The sequence below is a fragment of the Dermochelys coriacea genome, chromosome 3, assembly GCF_009764565.3.
Source record: "Dermochelys coriacea isolate rDerCor1 chromosome 3, rDerCor1.pri.v4, whole genome shotgun sequence".
Taxonomy (NCBI): Eukaryota; Metazoa; Chordata; order Testudines; family Dermochelyidae; genus Dermochelys; species Dermochelys coriacea.
This window is the reverse complement of record NC_050070.1, coordinates 84,962,303-84,983,221: the sequence shown is the minus strand read 5'-3', so window position 1 is coordinate 84,983,221 and position 20,919 is coordinate 84,962,303. Positions and strand designations below refer to the sequence as shown.

Genomic DNA, 20,919 nt, shown 5'->3' with positions numbered 1-20,919 from the left:
TAACTCTTCAAACCAGTGTACCTGCAACAGCAAGGACCAAACACCAGAAATTTTAATGAAGTGGGAAAAAGTGATCCCCCAGTATTTTAAGGCTAGATAATTTTATGCCAATTTTGGATCATCATACACATGGAAGGTTTTGTCTTCCTTTGAAATACTGGCCATAAGAGAAAACAGGATACTGGGCTTTACAGACCAACTTCCTGATCTGGTATGGTAAATTGTATGTTAAAAAAAGTGTGTTAATTTTGGTACAAATCAGTATAAAACGAAGCACAGATGAAAGTATAAACAGCTTTCTTCCCCTTTAATGTTATCACTGGTTGCTGAAATTATGTACAGGAGGTAGGAAGATCCTGCATAGATTTTTAAAAAGATACTATACACTGTACGTGTGTTCTAGCACATTTTTTAAGCTCTGTTAGAAAAAAAACAGGAGCTGAAGGGGCCATTTGATTGAATTAGTCTAAAATAATCTAGTGCTCTCAATCTGTGTTTCCAACTGAATTTTTATGACAAATTACTAAATCATGAGAGATTCAGCAGAACTGGGACTGTAACACCACAGGACTAAAAGGGCATAGCAATTAGCTTGCTTTCATACACCATTAGAAGGTAGTTTACTGTGTCCAGCCCCATATGTGAATAAACGGATTACTTTAGATTCCAGAAACATATAATCATGTGTGTTGTAACACTAACATTTAAGACTATAGTGCCACATAACTTTCTGTATGAAGAGCATAAAAAAATAGAAATTATACCTGGAAAAAACAGTTACCTACCTTTTGTAATTGTTGTCCTTTGATATGTGTTGCTCATGTCCATTCCATTATAGGTGTGCGTGCGCCCACGTGCACAGTCATTGGAGACTTTTGCCTTAGCAATATCCGTAGGGCCAGCCGTGGCATTCCCTTGTGTGCAGCACTCATGCTTTGGTATAATCAAGCACCACCAGCCCTATGCCCTCTCAGTTCCTTCTTGCTGACAACTCCAACAGAGGGATAGGAGGCTGGGTAATGGAATGGACATGAGCAACACATCTCGAAGAACAACAGTTTCGAAAGGTAGGTAACCATTTTTTCTTCGAGTGCTTGTTCATGTAGATTCCATTCTAGGTGACTCACAAGCAGTATCAATAGAGGTGGACTTGGAGTTCACGATCTTGCAGCTTGCAACACTGCTCTGCCAAAGCCAGCTTCGTTTCGAGCTTGCTGGGTAAGCGTATAATGAGACACAAACGTGTCGACAGACAACCAGGTAGCAGCCCAACAGATCTCTTGGATTGGTACGTGTCAGGAAGGCAGCTGACGATGCTTGTGCCCTAGTCTAGTGTGCCATCATGATAGCCAGCAGAGGCACCTTCGCCAACTCATAGCAGTAGAGGATGCAGACCATGATCCAGGATGAAATCCTCTGAGCGGACACCGAGCGACCTTTCATTCTGTCAGCCACCGCAATGAACAACTGCGTTGACTTATGAAACAGCTTTGTTCTATCCATGTAGAAGCCCAGTGCCCTCCTGACATCCAGGAGTGTAGCCTGTGCTCCTCATCTGATGCATGAGGCTTTGGAAAGAAGATAGGTAAGTATATGTCCCGACAAGTATGAAACTGGGAAATGACCTGGGGCAGAAATGCTGGGTGCAGTTGCAGCTGGACCTTATTCTTGTAGAAGACCGTATAGGGCGGTTCTGAAGTAAGTGTCCTTATCTTGGACATCCTGTGGGCTGATGTTAACACAACCAGAAACTAAACCTTCCAGGAGAGAAGCAGGAGAGAGCAGGAAGCCAGAGGCTCAACAGCATGAGATTCAGGTCTCGGAGGGGGACGTGATCCTAGACGAATAGGTAGAGACACTCCTGAACTTTCAAAAATTGTGCCATCATGTCGTGAGCAAAGATCAACTTGCTTTGGAATGGAGGATGGAAAGCCAAGATAGCAGCCAGGTGGACCTTGATCAATGACAGGGACAAAACTTTGAGTTTGAGATGCAGCAGATAATCCAGGATCTCCTGCAGTGGGGCCTGCTAAATCCGAATATACCGTTCCGAGGCCCAGCACATGAACCTTTTCCATTTGGCCAAGTAAGTCGCACTGGTGGTGGGTTTCCTGCTAAACAGCAAGACCTGCTGAACACAGGCAGAGCATGCCCATTCGTCCGTGCTTAGTCATGTAGTAGCCAAATGGTCAAGTGTAGTGCCGCCAGGTTTGAATGCAAAAAGGCTGGGACAGCAGATCCAGCCAGAGGGGCAGCTACAGTCTGGCGGCTACTGAAAGGCTCAGCAACATGCCAAACCAGTGCTGGCGAGGCCACGTGGGAGCCATTAGGATAATTCTTGCCCTGTCTTGGTTGATCTTCACAAGGACCCTGTAAATCAATGGCACTAGCAGGAAGGCATACATCAGCGCTCCTGACATGGAATGAGAAAGGCATCTGCCAGGGAGCCCCTGTCCATCCCACAGATCGAACAGAACACGTGGCATTTTCTGGTCTGCCTGGATGCGAACAGGTCCACCTGGGGAGTCCCCCAGCTCTGGAAGATTATGCTGATTGAAGCGACCCCTCGGGCCGAGACGAGGAAGTCCTGCTGAGGAGATCTGGCAAGACATTCCTGGTTTCAGCAGGTGCACAGCAATCAGATGAATGGCATGCCACACACAACTCCCAAAGATGGAGATCTTCTTGACAAAGGGCCAAAGACCTTGTACCGCCCTGCCTATTGATGAAATGCATCGCGGCAGTATTGTCAATCAGGACCTGCACTACATTGCCTTTCAGGTGACAGACAGCTGCAGCGGCACAGGAGCTAGCAAACAGAGCTCTAAACAGGGGAGTTTGAGTGGGAGTTCTGTTGGAGGAGAACTAACTAGAGCTGATCCTGAAAATAGAAGGGTGTGCTGTCTTCTGGGTCCTAAGTTACAGGATGTAGACCTGAGGTTGAAAAGGATCCTAAAGGGAGCGGGAAAGAATCCCCTAATTATCCTTCATGTGGGAACAAATGATACAGCCAGATTCTTGCTGGAAAGTATCAAGGGAGACTATGCTAGGCTGGGGAAGACGCTTAAGGAAATTGAGGCTCAGGTGATCTTTAGCGGGATCCTTCCTGTTCCTAGAGAAGGGCAACAGAGGTCTGACAAGATTATGACTGTCAACAGATGGCTTAGGCAGTGGTGCTATAAGGAGGGCTTTGGGATGTATGGCCACTGGGAGGCATTCACGGACAGAGGTCAGTTCTCTCGGGATGGACTTCATCTGAGTAGGGAAGGAAATAGACTTCTAGGATCGAGGCTGGCACAACTGATAAAGAGAGCTTTAAACTAGGAATTGGGGAAAGATGGATGGGAGATGTCCAGAAACTCTCCACGCCAGATTTTAGCATTGAGAGGGAAGAAGATGAAGTAAGAAAGGATACAGCCATGGGTAGGAGAATGTATATAAGGAGCGAGGGCGGTGTGGATACTAGTCTAATAGGTTATACTGGCTGTAGAATGACTGTGCCTAATAGGGTACAAAATGTGAGCGAGTCCAAACAGCAAAAATTAAGATGTTTGTACACCAATGCGAGGAGTCTAGGTAACAAAATAGAGGAACTAGAGCTACTGGTGCAGGAAGTGAAACCAGATATTATAGGGCTAACAGAAACATGGTGGAATAGTAGTCATGACTGGACTACAGGTATTGAAGGGTATGTGCTGTTTAGGAAAGACAGAAACAAAGGTAAAGGGGGTGAAGTAGTATTGTATATCAGTGATGAGGTAGAATGTAAAGAAATAAGAAGCGATGCAATGGATAAGACAGAGTCCGTCTGGGCAAAAATTACATTGGGGAAGAAAACTAGTAAAGCCTCTCCTACGATAGTGCTTGGGGTGTGCTATAGACCTCCGGGATCTAATTTGGATATGGATAGAGCCCTTTTTAATGTCTTTAATCAAGTAAATACTAATGGAAACTGCGTGATCATGGGAGACTTTAACTTCCCAGATATAGACTGGAAGACCAGTGCTAGTAATAATAATAGGGCTCAGATTTTCCTAGATGCGATAGCTGATAGATTCCTTCATCAAGTAGTTGCTGAACCGACTAGAGGGGATGCCATTTTAGATTTAATTTTGGTGAGTAGCGAGGACCTCATAGAAGAAATGGTTGTAGGGGACAATCTTGGCTCAAGTGATCATGAGCTAATTCAGTTCAAACTAAATGGAAGGATTAACAAAAATAAATCTGCAACTAGGGATTTTGATTTCAAAAGGGCTGACTTTCAAAAATTAAGGAAATTAGTTAGGGAAGTGGATTGGACTGAAGAACTTATGGATCTAAAGGTAGAGGAGGCCTGGGATTACTTTAAATCAAAACTGCAGAAGCTATCGGAAGCCTGTATCCCAAGAAAGGGGAAAAAATTCATAGGAAGGAGTTGTAGACCAAGCTGGATGAGCAAGCATCTTAGAGAGGTGATTATGAAGAAGCAGAAAGCATACAGGGAGTGGAAGATGGGAGGGATCAGCAAGGAAAGCTACCTAATTGAGGTCAGAAGATGTAGGGATAAAGTGAGAGAGGCTAAAAGTCGAGTAGAGTTGGACCTTGCAAAGGGAATTAAAACCAATAGTAAAAGGTTCTATAGCCATATCAATAAGAAGAAAACTAAGAAGGAAGAAGTGGGGCCGCTTAACACTGAGGATGGAGCGGAGGTTAAAGATAATCTAGGCATGGCCCAATATCTAAACAAATACTTTGCCTCAGTCTTTAATAAGGCTAAAGAGGATCTTGGGGATAATGGTAGCATGACAAATGGGAAGGAGGATATAGAGGTAGATATTACCATATCTGAGGTAGAAGCGAAACTGAAACAGCTTAATGGGACTAAATCGGGGGGCCCAGATAATCTTCATCCAAGAATATTAAAGGAATTGGCACCTGAAATTGCAAGCCCATTAGCAAGAATTTTTAATGAATCTGTAAACTCAGGAATAGTACCGAATGATTGGAGAATTGCTAATATAGTTCCTATTTTTAAGAAAGGAAAAAAAAGTGATCCGGGTAACTACAGGCCAGTTAGTTTGACATCTGTAGTATACAAGGTCCTGGAAAAAATTTTGAAGGAGAAATTTGTTAAGGACATTGAAGTCAATGGTAAATGGGACAAAATACAACATGGTTTTACAAAAGGTAGATCATGCCAAACCAACCTAATCTCCTTTTTTGAAAAAGTAACAGATTTTTTAGATAAAGGAAACGCAGTGGATCTAATTTACCTAGATTTCAGTAACGCATTTGATAGCGTGCCACATGGGGAATTATTAGTTAAATTGGAGAAGATGGGGATCAATATGAACATCAAAAGGTGGATAAGGAATTGGTTAAAGGGGAGACTGCAACGGGTCCTACTGAAAGGCGAACTGTCAGGTTGGAGGGAGGTTACCAGTGGAGTTCCTCAGGGATCGGTTTTGGGACCAATCTTATTTAATCTTTTTATTACTGACCTTGGCACAAAAAGTGGGAGTGTGCTAATAAAGTTTGCAGATGATACAAAGCTGGGAGGTATTGCCAATTCGGAGAAGGATCGGGATATTATACAGGAGGATCTGGATGACCTTGTAAACTGGAGTAATAGTAATAAGATGAAATTTAATAGTGAGAAGTGTAAGGTTATGCATTTAGGGATTAATAACAAGAATTTTAGTTATAAGTTGGGGACGCATCAATTAGAAGTAACGGAAGAGGAGAAGGACCTTGGAGTATTGGTTGATCATAGGATGACTATGAGCTGCCCATGTGATATGGCTGTGAAAAAAGCTAATGCGGTTTTGGGATGCAACAGGAGAGGCATTTCCAGTAGGGATAAGGAGGTTTTAGTACCACTATACAAGGCACTGGTGAGACCTCACCTAGAATACTGTGTGCAGTTCTGGTCTCCCATGTTTAAAAAGGATGAATTCAAACTGGAGCAGGTACAGAGAAGGGCTACTAGGATGATCCGAGGAATGGAAAACTTGTCTTATGAAAGGAGACTTAAGGAGCTTGGCTTGTTTAGCCTAACTAAAAGAAGGTTGAAGGGAGATATGATTGCTCTCTATAAATATATCAGAGGGATAAATACAGGAGAGGGAGAGGAATTATTTAAGCTCAGCACCAATGTGGACACAAGAACAAATGGGTATAAACTGGCCACCAGGAAGTTTAGACTTGAAATCAGACGAAGGTTTCTAACCATCAGAGGAGTGAAGTTTTGGAATAACTTTCCAAGGGAAGCAGTGGGGGCAAAAGATCTATCTGGTTTTAAGATTCTACTCGATAAGTTTATGGAGGAGATGGTATGATGGGATAATTGGATTTTGGTAAGTAATTGATCTTTAAATATTCAGGGTAAATAGGCCAAATCCCCTGAGATGGGATATTAGATGGATGGGATCTGATTTACTATAGAAAATTCTTTCCTGGGTATCTGGCTGGTGAATCTTGCCCAGGTGCTCAGGGTTTAGCTGATTGCCATATTTGGGGTCGAGAAGAAATTTTCCTCCAGGGCAGATTGGAGAGGCCCTGGAGGTTTTTTTGCCTTCCTCTGTAGCATGGGGCATGGTTGACTGGAGGGAGGCTTCTCTGCTCCTTGAAGTTTTGAACCATGATTTAAGGACTTCAATAGCTCAGACATGGGTGAGGTTTTTCATAGGAGTGGGTGGGTGAGATTCTGTGGCCTGCGCTGTGCAGGAGGTCGGACTAGATGATCAGAATGGTCCCTTCTGACCTTAGTATCTATGAATCTATGAATCTAGGTGGAGCAAGAAAGCCTGGAAGGCCAGGCAAACTGTTCTGAGCTCCCCGATGTTGATGTGGAGGGCCAGATCAGTTTGCTCAGCTCACCCAGGTGGGCTCCCCAACCCAGGTCTGAAGCACTGGAGACATGGGTCAGTGACGGGGATGGGGTCACGGAGAGGACTTCCTCCAACACCAACCAGGGTCCAACCACCAATCCAGGGATGACCTGATGTGGTCTGGCACTCTGACTACCCAGTGTAGGTCGTGCCTGTTGGGGATATAGACTGACGCCAGCCATGCTTGCAGAGGCCAGAGATGGAGCCAGGCCAGACTGTGAGAGTGAACGGGAGAAGGAAGGGTGGTGACAAGTAAAGTTTGTGTGTCTACTCCTTCTCCTTGCACATCCTTGACGAGGCTGCCAAGACCTTGGCAGCAGGGGTGACCAGAACTGTTTCCGTGCAGACTGCGGCATAGGCATGCCCAGCAAGCGAAGAGTGTCCCGAGTGTCCTTTAACTCATGCAGCTTCGCATCAGTCTGCTCCAAAAAGAGACCGCTCCCATCGAATGGAAGGTCCTGGATAGAGATCTGCATCTCTTGGGATAGGCCGGTGGTCTGAAGCCAGGAGCGGTGCTTCATGACCACCACGGACGTGACCACCCTAGCTGCCAAGTAAGCCACATCTTGTGTCATCTGGAGAGAGCGCCTGCCCACCGCAGTGCCCTCCTTCACCAGGGTGTCGAATTCCTGGACCAGACCATGAGAGAGGGACTCCTTGAACTTATGGAGGGAGTCCCAAGAGGGCCTGATGGTTCGCCACCTGGAATTGCAGGCTGGCTGGTGAATACATTTTTCTCCCCAAAAGGTCCAGTCTTTTGGCCTCTATTTTTGGGAGCTGAACTAGTGTGCCCCTGCTTTCATTGGCCACAGAGACAACCAGCAAGCCCGGAGGTGGATGGGTATAAAGGTACTTGAACCCTTTGGCCGAGGCAAAGTACTTCTTTTCTGCCCTTTTGGAGGTGGGAGGGATGGAGGACAGGGTTTGTCAGAGGGCCTTGGCAATTTTCAGGACCCCGCCATGCACTGTTGGTACAACACGTGCAAGGGTAGAAGCTGAGAGGACACTGAACAAGGTTTCTGCCTGCTCGTCCATCTCCTCCACCTCTAGGTCCAAGTTCTCAGCCACTCATCGAAGAAGGGCCTAGTGTTCCTTAAAATTGTCTGGAGGGCAGGCCTTCGAAGGTCCGGCACCTGCTTTGTCTGGGGATGAAGATGACGACTGTACACTGGGGGAGGAGGGTTTGGGGTGGACACTTTCTCCTCTATCCCAATCTCCAAGTGGATCTCATGCACCAAGCCTGCTATTGCTCCAAGGCGGCAGCAGATGAGTGGTGCAAAGGGGGCATGCTGACGCACTCCAATAAGGCCACTGCACTAGCCATTCTGTCAAGGCAGCTCTATAGACGTCGACGCGGCCTCAGGTGCCCATTTACGCCAGTGGGGTCTTGACAAGGGGCTGCACTGCCCTTCTGTGCTGGAGAAATCCCCTTCCATGGTGGGCCATTGACGCCTGGGTCTGCCTGCTGACCGTCGCTTCTGGAGACAGGTGTTTGGAGTTTGAGGATCGGTGCCGGTATCGAGGGGACAAGTCCCAGGGGGACTGGAATCACAATGGGGAGCACTCCCCTGGGGGCAGGCGACAGAGATCTGCGCTGAAAGGACAAGAAGTGGGAGGGAAAATGGTGCCAATGGAATGGAGACCAGCGCCCCCCACAAGGCGATCCGTGTCGAAATTGTGGGGACTGCAATCGCAGTGCTGGTGACTGAGGGTGAGCCCTAGAGGATCTGGGGTGCGAACCGAGATCTGCGGCACAGAGATGGAGTGTGCTGCTTGTTTCTGGGGACTGGCAGCACTCCACTGCCCCGTGAGGAGTCTAAGCAGCTGGCTTGCCCTCGTAGGGAGTCTTTGCTGCTTCCTGCGGCATGCCTAGTGCCAGCAGCGTGGGTGGAGGCCTCTACTCTATCAGTGCTGGGGGAAGCTTGGGAGGTGTCAATGCTGTCAGAAGTTTGTGTCCCCTACCGCTCCTGGGAGTTGGTGGTGGATCCTTTAAGGGACTAAGGGCCCTGTTAGGATATAGTCAGTCAGCCTATACTCTAAGAATTTAGGTGTATTCTTATCACTTGGCTAGTTAGAGGTATAAAAGAAAGAATCAAAATCACTGTCTGCCGGTGTAAGAGCCTTCTCTTACTGAGACAGACTGAGGCTGTTCTTAGGCTAAGGCCTTTGGCTAAGCAGCAGAAGCAGCCATAAGCTGGGAAGCGAATGGTCACATCCTCGCATTCCAACCTAATTACATTGAAATAAGGTGCTATTGGGCTGTTAGGAATACAATCCTGTCCTGATAATGCCTATTGCCTCCAGAGAAAGGCAAGTGCCTAGAAGATGTAAAAGGAAACTTAGTTTGATAGCATCCTGTCTGGCAAGAACTCACTTAATAGCTGGGATGTGAAATCCTCATTTCTGTGTTTGTTCTATCACTGTAGTCCCCATTTCCCTATTGTTTGTCTGCATAAATCTCTGTCTGGGTCTGTGATTGTTTCTGTCTGCTGTATAATTAATTCTGTTGGGTGTAAACTAATTAAGGTGGTGGGATATAATTGGTTAAATAATCATGTTACAATATGTTAGTATTGGTTAGTTAAATTTCAGTAAAATGATTGGTTAAGGTATAGCTAAGCAGAACTCAATTTTTATTATATAGTCTGCAGTCAATCAGGAAGTGAGGGGGTGTGTGGGTGGGTGAGGGAAATGGGAACAGGGAATGGGGGTGGGGAAATTGGAATCATGTTTAGCTAAAGGGGGAAATGGGAACAGGGACTCAGGTAAGCCTCTGTGGTATCAGAGCTGGGAAGGGGGACACTAAGGAAGGAAACTGGAATCATGCTTGCTGGAAGTTCACCCCAATAAACATCCAATTGTTTGCACATTTGGACTTCGGGTATTGTTGCTCTCTGTTCATGCAAGGAGGACAGGGAAGTAAGTGGCTGAAGGAATCAGCCCCCTAATAGGCCCAAATGGGGGTGGCATGTCCATGTGGCTCTGGAGTGGCAGGGCGGCCCAAATTGGGTCCTTTGCTCGATGCCCCAGGGCCTTTCTTGCCTGGTGCCAAGGAGCTGTGGTTCTTCATTTTCTTTCTGGCCACCAGTGACAGGAAACAGTGCCAGGCAGAGCCCGGTATTGGGGGTGCACACTGAAGTACTAGGCGAGTCTTGGCGGGACGTCTCAGAACCCGGATGAAGGGCAGCCTCCATGAGGAGAGCCCGCAAATGAATATCCCACTCTTTCCGAGTCCTGGGTCAATTTTTTTTTAAACAAATACAACACTTGTCCTTCACACGTGATTCCCCAAGCACTTGACACAGCTGCTGTGGGGGTCTCAAAGGCATAGGCCTGTTACAATCCGCACAGGGCTTTAACCGACGGACAGGGCATGCCCACCTGGGGCAAAGTCCATGTTGGGACTAACTTCTAACTACACTTAACTACTTAACACTAATTACTATACTAATTACTATCAACAACTATTTACAAGGCCCTAAGGCTTGAAGTCAGAAGAGACGAAACCGCTAGCTCTTGCTATGCAAGGAAAGGCACTCAACTAACCACCATGGACAGTAAGAAGGAACTGAGAGGGCAAAGGGATGATGGCATCTGACATACCGACGCATGAGCACGGCACTCAAGGGGAGCGCCACAGCTGGCCCTCCAGATACCACTAAGGCAGGTGTCAGCAACCTATGGCAAGCGAACCCAGGCCAGCTGTAGGCTGAACTGGGCCAGCGGCCGGGACCCTGGCAGGCAGCAGCATGCCATTAAAATCCTGCCCGCCCTAGCCCGCTCTTCTCCACCCCCCACCCCGGGGGCAGGGTGAAGAAGCTTGGTCCTGCCAGCTGCTGCTGCAGGGCAGGCAAGGTCCCCCTTCCCCCGCTAGCATGCTGGGTTCCTGTCCCTGTCCCTGCCGCTGATCAGCTGATGGCCCTTGCAACGGAGGGGGAGAAGTGGAGCCGGAGCGTGCTCGCTGTTCCGGGGAGGAGGTGGAGAAAGGGGGGGGAGGGGGCCGCGAGGTGGAATCAGGGCATATCCCCCCCCCATCCCCATGCCCTGAATCCTGCCCTCCTCTCACATGCCCCCAGCCCTCTGCCCTGACTCCCCCACACATACCCAGCCCCCCTATACCCCATGCCCTGACTCTTGCACCCCCCACATTCCCACCCCCACCCCTGAGCACCAAACGGGAGCTCCTGTACCTCCCCCCCACCACATTCCCACCTGCACCCCTCGCACCAAATGGGAGCTGCCCTTGTAAGCACTCCACACCCAAACCTCCTGCCCCAACCCTGAGCCCCCTCCCTCATTCTAGCTCCTGGCCAGACCCTACACCCCAACCCCCAGCCTGATCCTTCACCCCCAGCTCTGTGCTCAGTGCACTCCCACCCTCAGCTCAGTGCAGAGAGAGAAGAAGAGAATGGGTCAGAACCAGGGAGAAGTAGCTAGCCACTCTATGTGGGCACGGCCGGGACACCAGACTGGCAGCAGGCTGAGCAGGGCCGGCAGACGGGACCCTGGCTGGCAGAAGCCAGCCGACAGAAGCCCAGACCAGCGGCGGGCTGAGGTCAACCCAGTCAACCCGCTGCTGATCTGGGGTTCTGGCTGATGGCCCCTTGCCAGCCAGGGTCCTGGCCCCAGGCCCCACTCAGCCTGCTGCCGGCCTACGTGAACGGAACCCCAGGTTGGCAGCAGGCTTAGCTGGCCGGCGGCATAAGATCAGCATTTTAATTTTATTTTAAATTAATCTTCTTAAACATTTTGAAAACCTTGTTTACTTTACATACGACAATAGTTTAGTTATATAATATATAGACTTATAGAGAGAGATTCTAAAAAACATTAAAATGTATTACTGGCACGCAAAATCTTAAATTAAAGTGAATAAATGAAGACTTGGCACACCACTTCTGAAAGGTTGCCGACCCCTGCACTAAGGCAAAAGTCTCCGATGCCTGCACACTTAGGCGAGTGCACACCTAGTATGGAATCGACATGAGCAAGCTCTCGAAGAACATGCTCTTTCAACTTTTCTGCCAGCAGTTAAAAGGAAACAAAAAATGGTGGAATTCAAGCCTGTAAGAGAGCTTGTCAAGGGCATGCTTAAGTGATTGCTCATATTAATTGTTTTTAAAAGTATAAGAAGGCTGTAACTTTATTACAATATATTAACCAGAAGTAGCAGCAATTCTTCAGTAAAAGAGCTGAGTTCCAACTTCCATTACAATCCTCCATTTTTTCTCATGCTCATAACTGTCTCAAAAAAATTCAACATACAAGGAATTTGTTTATGCTTGGTCTCTGCCTAAAAGGTGAATTTTTATTTACTATTTTTTTAAGGTACAGCAAATTCAGTTGAGCCATTTTTGAGTTTTATTCTCACCTTTGCCACTGACCTGCCTTAATACTTTGGAAACATTGTTTAGGCTTCAGTACCCCCATTTAGGAGGCAATCACTACCTCTATTTTTCAGATATGGAAAAGGAAGCTGAGACACAGAGAAGTTAAGGTACAGAGCCAGGAAGTGTAGAATCAAGACTGCAACTCAGGTCACCTGCTTGCAGATCCAGGCCTCATCTAGACCAGAGTGTCTCCAGGCAAATCACTTAACCAATCTGTGCCTTATCTATCTCATCTGTACAATGTGGTTAGTAATGCTTACCCCAAGGGCTCTGAGGACTACAGATGAAAAAGTGCTATGTAACTGCCAATTATCGTTATCATCACCCATTTTTACAAATGGGCAAAAGACAAGGTTAAATGACACTGTGATCTAATGGGTTAGGCATGAGCCTAGCAATGAGCAGGCAGTTTCTAATCGCAGTTCTGAAACTGACTTGCAGTGTGATTTTAGGCAAATCACTAAATCTTTCTATGCCTCTGCTTCCCCAACCATAAACAGTGATAATACTGACATACCCTAATGCATAGGGTTGGTCATGGTGGACATAATTCATTAATATCTGAAAAACAAAATGTAAGATTCTCAGATGAAAAATACAAGGCTGTGGCTAGAGAACTCAGCAGATTTTAGAGTAGAAAAAAAATCAGAGGACATGTCAGATTAGCATCAATATAATCAAATCACCTAATTCTTTACCCTAAAGTTTCCCAGTGTAAAATCCAGAGGTTAATGGAGGAGAAAAAATCTTAAACACACTGAATGTGTCTATTGTCATAAACCTTGAATGGTCCCTTAGAATATGTGCTAGCTACTTATACTAAACAATCTGTTCCATCTTACATTTAGCTGCGACGCTTGGAATACTTTTCCAAGACCGGAAGAAAAGCTCTGTGTGGCTGATGCTTGTCTCTCTCACCAAGAGAAATTGGTCCAATAAAAGATATTATCCTATTATGACAGAATTTCAGTGATCAAAGTAATCAGCTGTTTTAAAATGCTCTTTTTTAAATATTTCCCTAAATTTGCAGCAGAAACCAGCTGCTGACAAGCAATATTTACTAATGCAGAGAGAGGCAAGATATTTATGTACATATTGCTATCTAAATACTGGCTTAAAAGAAAACACTCATGAATTCCATTTACCTGAAAAAGCATTACTGTAATATCTTGAGAGTGTCTGCATAATATCTTTGGAATGCTGGGTCCATGGTGCTATCTTCCTGTAGGTTTTTACTCGATGAACAAGTTGAGAACCTCCATATTGCAGAGAAAGTGTGTCTCCATGATCTTCATACAACTCCTCAAACAATCTAAACCAATGAAACCAAAATATCTGAGAATTCTATCACCACTGCTAGAAAATGAATGCTTCTCTACTCTTTATTTTATGCCTTACTTACCTTTATGTTTTAAAAAGACTTAAAGGTAAGCACATAGAATTCCAAATAAACTATTTTTGGTTAATATAATGAGTGTCATACTTCTGAACCAGAAAAGCCAGCTGTCTTCTTTCCAAAATGTCAATTTAGCTAGTAAAGATTACAGAGGTGGCAACTACTGCTAGAGGAGTTAAGTGTTCTTTTGCAACATTCTCTTAAACAAACTAAGCATGTACTGGACAACTAACTCTACATCTGATCTGGTCTAAAAGACTGAAAGATCAAAGCACCAAACTTTTCTGATAACCTCCTCCTGCTGCCCACTTCAGATATTAGCCTTATCAGGACATGCACAAAGAAATTATTGTACACATTACATACGTATACACATGGATACACTGTATAAATATAAGTGTGTGTATTTATTTATATATTATATATATATGAAAGGTATAAATGGTATACATCAGGGACCATAAGAAGGCCAAGTAAATATATATTTGTGCTTATTTTAACAGAGAGTTAAATTAATCTTAGAGTTATAAAACCCTAAAACCCTAACAATATGTTCAGAAATGGAAACTTAGAAATGTTTTCCCCAAATATTAAAAGTTTAATTTCTTCATTTTAAGTAACTACTGTGGAATTCTTGAGATACCAGATTTTTTCCCCTTATTAAATGAAATATTTTTTCTCCTATATATTGCTGCCAGTTTACAAAAACAGATATAACATAATAATTATCACTAGCCTAATCACACTGAAGTCTAAAATACTGTGATCATACATTCCAGGTCCAATTTTGGAGTGTTTACTCAGATAATCACTTCAGTGGAAGTTTTGCCAAAGTAGGGTAATCACTACAGGACTGGGCTCTAAAAGCAAACTTACACTTGCTCAGTAGTTATAATACCTTAGATACTTAAATATTTATTAAATGAGAATATATATTCTTATAGCTCCCAGAAGTAAACATGAATAAGAGACCAGGGAAATGACTGGTGGATCCTATTGGCTTGTAGGGAGAAAGGAAGATCTTAAATCTTCACAGAATAAGGTAACCCAGAGGTGGGCATAGTTTTTGGCCTGAGGGCCGCATCGGGTTTCTGAAATTGTATGGAGGGCCGGTTAGGGGAGGCTGTGCCTCCCCAAACAGCCAGGCATGGCCTGGCCTCTGCCCCCTATCTGACACCCCCCTCACTTCTTGCCCCCAGATGCCCCCCCCCGGGACTCCTTCCCCATCCAACCCCTCCGTTCCCTGACAGTCCCCTGGGAACCCCTGCCCCATCCACCCCCCTGATCTCGGTCCCCTGACCGCCCCCAGACCCTCACCCCTAACTACCCCCCGCCACCCCATCCAACCCCTCCCCTCCTTCCTGACTGCCCTCCTGGAACCCTGCCTCATCTAACCACCCCTTCTCCCTGACCGCCCCCGGACCCCTTGCCCTTAGCCTCCCGGGCCAGGTGCTCAGGGGCCAGGCAGGACGGTCCCGCGGGCCATAGTTTGCCCACCTCTGAGGTAACCCCTCAAGGGTTCCCATATTCCCCTTTGTGGGGTGGTAAAAGGACTCAGAATGGACTCCAACCCTGAATATTAGTTATTTGGAATGAGGCATTTACCATCACACTTGACACAAGTAGTAATGTCTGGTATCTCTGGAGTGTGGTCATGGGCATTAAAGCTTTCATAGTGAATGCAGCTGAGATGGTGAGGTCCGTAAGTCAGGCAGTAGAATACTGAAGGCAGTCTTTTATGGAGAATTGCAGACTGGAACTTGTTTTATTTGCAGACCAAGAAAACATTACAAAAAACCACTCTCTCCAATCTTGCAATGTTGATCACAATACCTGGGAGCTCTCACAAGATCTGACAAGATCTGATGGTGGCACCTCTGCCACCTTGGTCTGAAAGATCTCAAGAGCTCGTGGATTGCTGCAATCAAGGAGAGATGTGCGAGGAGTAAAGCTAAAAAGCAGCACATGTTCATCTACAATTCTCTTAACCTGTGGTACTTGCAAACAGGGCTGCAGGTCCAAAATTGGTCTTTGATTTCATTTCAGGACCCACAATAAGTGACTATAGCTCATCTTTTGAGCTCGCTTGGAGATTCCATCATCATCCCACCCCCAATAAACCTGATTTAATAAAGTTGCAGGATGCCACTTGAAATCCACCTCTGTGTTTTTGTTTCATTCTCCTGTATCCTGCCTGCATATCCTGATCAAGGCCTATAAAATAAGCAAGTCAGCCAGGTTTTTTAGAAAGAACCTGTTAGTTATAAACCTACAAGGATACATTTTATAATGATCCTGCTCTTTAAGTCTCCAACAGATGTTCAGGTAGGATTTAGCCTTCAGCTATTTTATAACCCCTTCAGGAGGGAGTTTTCTCATTTAAGACTGTTGCAATTTAACAATGAAATTGTCTTTATGGAAATTTAATGAACTGTTAAACCACTAGTAAGCACAATTTGCACTACATGTGTAAGAAAGTCAAATATAGTAAAAATCTTAAATGAATCAAATAGTGCCATAAAATCTCTATGGCTAGAAACTCCATGCTTCAATAATAAGAGTATAGCAGTAGGAATATACTATCGACCAGCATCTGACAAGGATGGTGATAGTGTCTGTGAAATGCTCAGGAAGATTAGAGAAGCTACAAAAATAGAAAACTCAGTAATAATGGGGGATTTCAACTATTCTCATATTGGCTGGTACATATCACCTCAGGATGGGATGCAGAGATAAAGTTTCTGGACACCATTAGTAAGTGCTTCTTGGAGCAGCTAGTCCTGGAAACCCACCAGGAGAGAGGCAATTCTTGATTTAGTCCTAAATGGAGCACAGATGGTCCAAGAGGTGAATATAGCTGAAACACTCAGTAAAAGCAACCATAATATAATTAAATTTAAACATCCTTGTGGAGGGGAAATACCAAAAAAGTAGCATTTAACTTCAGAAAGGGGAACTACACAAAAATGAGGACACTAGTTAAAAACAGACATTAAAAGATACAGTCACAAGAGTGAAATGTCTATAAGCTTAACGGACACATTTTAAAGACACCATAATAGAGGCCCAAATTAAATGCAAACCCCAAATTAAAAAGAATAATAAGAGGACCAAAAAATGCAATCATGGCTAAACAACAGAGTAAAGGAGGTGATTAGAGGCAAAAAGGCATCCTTTAAAAATGGAAGTCAAATCCTAATAAGGAAAATAGAAAGAAGAATAAACTCTCACAAGTCAAGTGTAAAAGTATAATTAGGAAGGCGAAAAAAGAATTTGAAGAGCAACCAGCAAAAGACTCAGAAACTAACAGCAAAAAACTTTAAGTACATCAGAAGCAGGAAACCTGCCAAACCATCAGTGTGGCCACTGGACGATCAACATACTAAATGAACACTCATGGAAGACAAGGCTATCGTAGGGAAACTAAATGAATTCTTTACATTGGTCTTCACTAAGGATGTGAGAGACAATCCCACACACGAGCCATTTTTTTTAGGTGACAAATCTGAAGAACTGTTCCAGATTGAGTGTATCAAAAGAGGAGGTTTTTGAACAAATTGCTAAATTAAACAGTAAAAAAACCCCAGGACCAGATGGGCTTGACCTGTGGAACTCGTTGCCAGGGATGTTGTGAAGGACAAAACTATAACTGGGTTCAAAAAAGGATTAGATAAGTGAAGGATGAAGGATAGGTCCACCAATGACTATTAGCCAAGATGGTCAGGGATGCAACCCCCTGCTCTGGGTGTCCCTAAGCCTCTGACTGCCAGATGCTGGGACTGGATGACAGGGGATGGATCACTTGATGATTGCCTGTTGTGTTCACTCCCTTTGAAGCATCTGGCATTGGCCATTGCTGGAAGACAGGAAACTGGGCTTAATGGACCATTGTTCTGACTCAATATGATCATTCTTGTGTTTTTTTAAAGACCTTAAAAAGTTTAATAACTTTGAAAGTATGAATATATCAAAACATTGTCTCTTTATTAAGTCAGACAGTAAGAGTCAGTGTTAAATAGGGACAAGACAAGTATAAATGAGATGCAATACAGAAGGCAGAGCTTCAAAAAAAAAAAAAGGTGAATGTGGTCAAATAGATAGGAGGTTAATTTTAGTAGCTGCATTTCAGACAGACTGGAAATGGGAGATGTTATGTGAATGTCAGGGAGATCAGAGCGGAGGCGACTGCAGTAATCAAAATGAGAAATTAGGACTGGATGTATTGTGGAAGAGAAAAAAAAGTTGCATCAGAGGGGAAGTGGAAAGAATTATACAAAGCCTAGATGCGAGAGGCGGATGAGAGAAAGGAATCAAAGGTGACCCTGAAAGAAGGATGATGGTATAGTAATGGAGAAAAGAGAAAGAATTGGACAGAAAAATAAGGTCAGTTTTAACCTTCCAAAAAGAGATGTCAGAGGAAGAAGGATGAGATGTGGAAATGGATAAAAAAAAGACAACACATTAGGTGTTGAGTGGCAGATTTGCAGGTCAACAGTATACAAATGATAGGAGTCAAATACTTGTGTCATACAGCACATTATTTCTGGCTACTATATAATTACGTTTTAAAGTTCAAATCTGTTTCTGGACCTAGAGTTGAGAAAACGATGGAAACTAGCATAGTACCCTGCTTTATTCAAAAACAGATAGGTTTGCTTATTTTGGCTTTTTGGTATCATGAGAATTTTCAGAATTTTTTTTTCCTTTCCTTCCTAGAAATTAAAGTTCTAGTAGATGCATCGGAGAAAGATGTATAGAAGGATTTTCTGTGCATGATCTCAAATAATTCCTCCACTGTTCTGAAAAGTAAATCTGAAAATCCAATCTAAAAACCATCCAGCAAGTGAGGAGATTTAAAAAACATAATTAAAGCAGATATCCATACCAGAAGGCCACATGAAATAACACATTTTGATTGCTCTTCAAAAAGCAGAAACAAGTATACAGCAAGCACAACAGTAAATCATACAACTGTCCAAAGATTTAAAAAAACAAAAAAAACAAAAAACAAACCACACATCAATACCCAAGAGAAAAGGGGCCAACAAAGTGAAAGATCAGAAAACCTCCAAAGAGTATTACCCTCGCAATTTTTTTTGATGTCCCATCAAACCTGATGGCTCAAAGGCAAAACAGTTTCTTCTACTTCTATTGCTTCACCTTCTGCTTGGAGAAATATGGTTGTGTCAGAGATCTGTGGTATTGAGCAGATGACTATCCCAGAGGGGTATGCCTCTGGGATTGAAAGTTGTTCAATTGGTTGCAATAGGAAGGTAACTAAATCCTCTAGTAACAAAGATCTTCCCAGATTTATGCTTATTATGACTTTTTGAATGTGAACAAGAATAGGAGGGATCTCTCAGATATGTGGTGCTTATTATTCTTCCTCTTCTTTATATGCATCACTATCTCTGGATCCTGCAACCCCAGAGATCCAGCAGTCTTCTCTTTAGGCTTCTTGGAAGTAGAATGCAGATCTGAGTCACTTTCCTTCCCTCAAGCACCCTTGTGCTGAGATAACTGCTGATGCCAAAGTATTTAGCCAAGATTGCAGTAAAGTTGAGGGAGACATGGAGGAGCCACTCTTCCTGTAGGAACAGCCACAGGCAATTCCCTTTGTGGGACTACCAGATAAAGACTGTAGCCATGTCTTTCTCCAAAACAATGAAGACAAGCATGCTGGTCTGAGACTGGCATCTTCCCATTAAAGGAGACTCACCTCAAACCCCAAATGCTTTGAATCTGCCATCAGGAAATTCAAGCAGAGCTAACAGGGAAGTTAAGAACACCAAACTGATCAGAGTCAGTATTATGAACAAACCAAAACACCCCATCAGCATGCACACCAAACAATGACTATTAATTGTAAAATCCTATCTTTACTTTAAAAAACAAAAAAAAAAAACAAACAAAAAAAAAGGAAATATCTCCCCCAATCCCATTGCTCCAATAAGCTACACTATGCAAGAAATACTAAACTAACTACCTGAAGCCATGAGTTCCGAAGTCTCTATTACAGTAATAAGGAAAACAATGTGGCCTCAATTGTCCCTCATATTTATACAATCAGGCCCAAATGTCCAAATCCCTGAGAAAACACTCTTGCAAGCTTTAATGGTCACTAATATTTAGAGGGTTCCAACTTCAGTGTCAAAGGCATATGTGTATAATCTGAAAATGTTCAAAGAGAGGTTGCAGAAGGATGCTTATTTTTCCCCTCTCTTCAATACATCAAAAAGGACCAAGAAAATACCGTAGAAAGGAAAATGAAGAAAAATAAGTTAAAATGTATTTCTGCATCCTATTTCTGGTTACTGGGAACATCTTGCAAAAAATTATGCTTAGCTCACTTTAAAGGCAAACTGCAATGCAAAAATTAAAAGCTTTATAGTACATTTTTATTATGTTTATTTAAAGGACAGAGTTTTCAAGTTTGAAGTTTAAGTATCAAAAGAGAAGTGCTCAGTTTTGTTATCTTGAAAGGAGCCTGATAAGCATACTAATCAAATAAAGGTAATCTTGAAGTTGCATTGATTTCTATGTTAAAATGTCATAGGGAGGGATGAATGGATAATTTAGTTAGCTTGAAAAAAACAAACAAACAAACAAACAATCTGAACATTTATTTGATTTAAACATAAGTATTTTCACTTAAGAAAAATTATGAAAACATCAAAATATAAAAAGCCACAGAAAAAGATAATATTAGGCAGTTACAAAATTAATGCCAGGAAAAAAACAACATATTTTACTAACAGTGAAATATCTTACCTAACAGCATCTGTGTCAAACTGTAGATTGGGTTTATCAATCAACCCCAAAGAATAGAACTGATAGGCTAAAGCACACTTCCCCACCATGAACTGGGCTGTGTTAGTGCGATCTAAACAGTCAACACAATTGGTTCGAAGAACACCAGTCTAGGAAAGAAATAAGAATAAACGGGAGATTCTTCAACCAGTTCCCAATCATTACATTCATGCTTACTCCACAAGGGAATTGTTCTCCTGGTTTCCTAATAAACTTGTCAAAACTCAAATACTTAATTATTCAAAATCTTGTGTGAATAAGTCAAGATCTTAAATCATTTAGGCTGCAATTGTCTATGTTACAGAAAACTGCTAAAGCCTCAGCTCAAAGGAGCCTCACTATTATCAGCTTCCTAAAACACTGAATTCTTCTTCCCTCTCATAACACACTTATGATTTATTGCAAAAAATGCTGGATGCCACTGGACTGCAAAAATAAAGATCCCATTTTTAAG

General features: G+C 43.7%; 1 protein-coding gene across 4 annotated transcripts in view; it reads right to left on the bottom strand.

Annotated features, from left to right (window-relative positions):
- The window catches only part of FIG4 (FIG4 phosphoinositide 5-phosphatase), a 179,683-nt gene that overhangs the window by 78,593 nt on the left and 80,171 nt on the right, over nt 1-20,919 (bottom strand). For all 4 annotated transcript variants that reach the window (XM_038394854.2, XM_043510795.1, XM_043510794.1 and 1 more), the window contains 2 exons: nt 20,427-20,575; nt 13,405-13,571 (listed from right to left, as the gene is read on the bottom strand). In XM_038394854.2, coding sequence (XP_038250782.1) covers nt 13,405-13,571; nt 20,427-20,575 — 316 coding nt within the window. The remainder of the gene's footprint in view (nt 1-13,404; nt 13,572-20,426; nt 20,576-20,919) is intronic.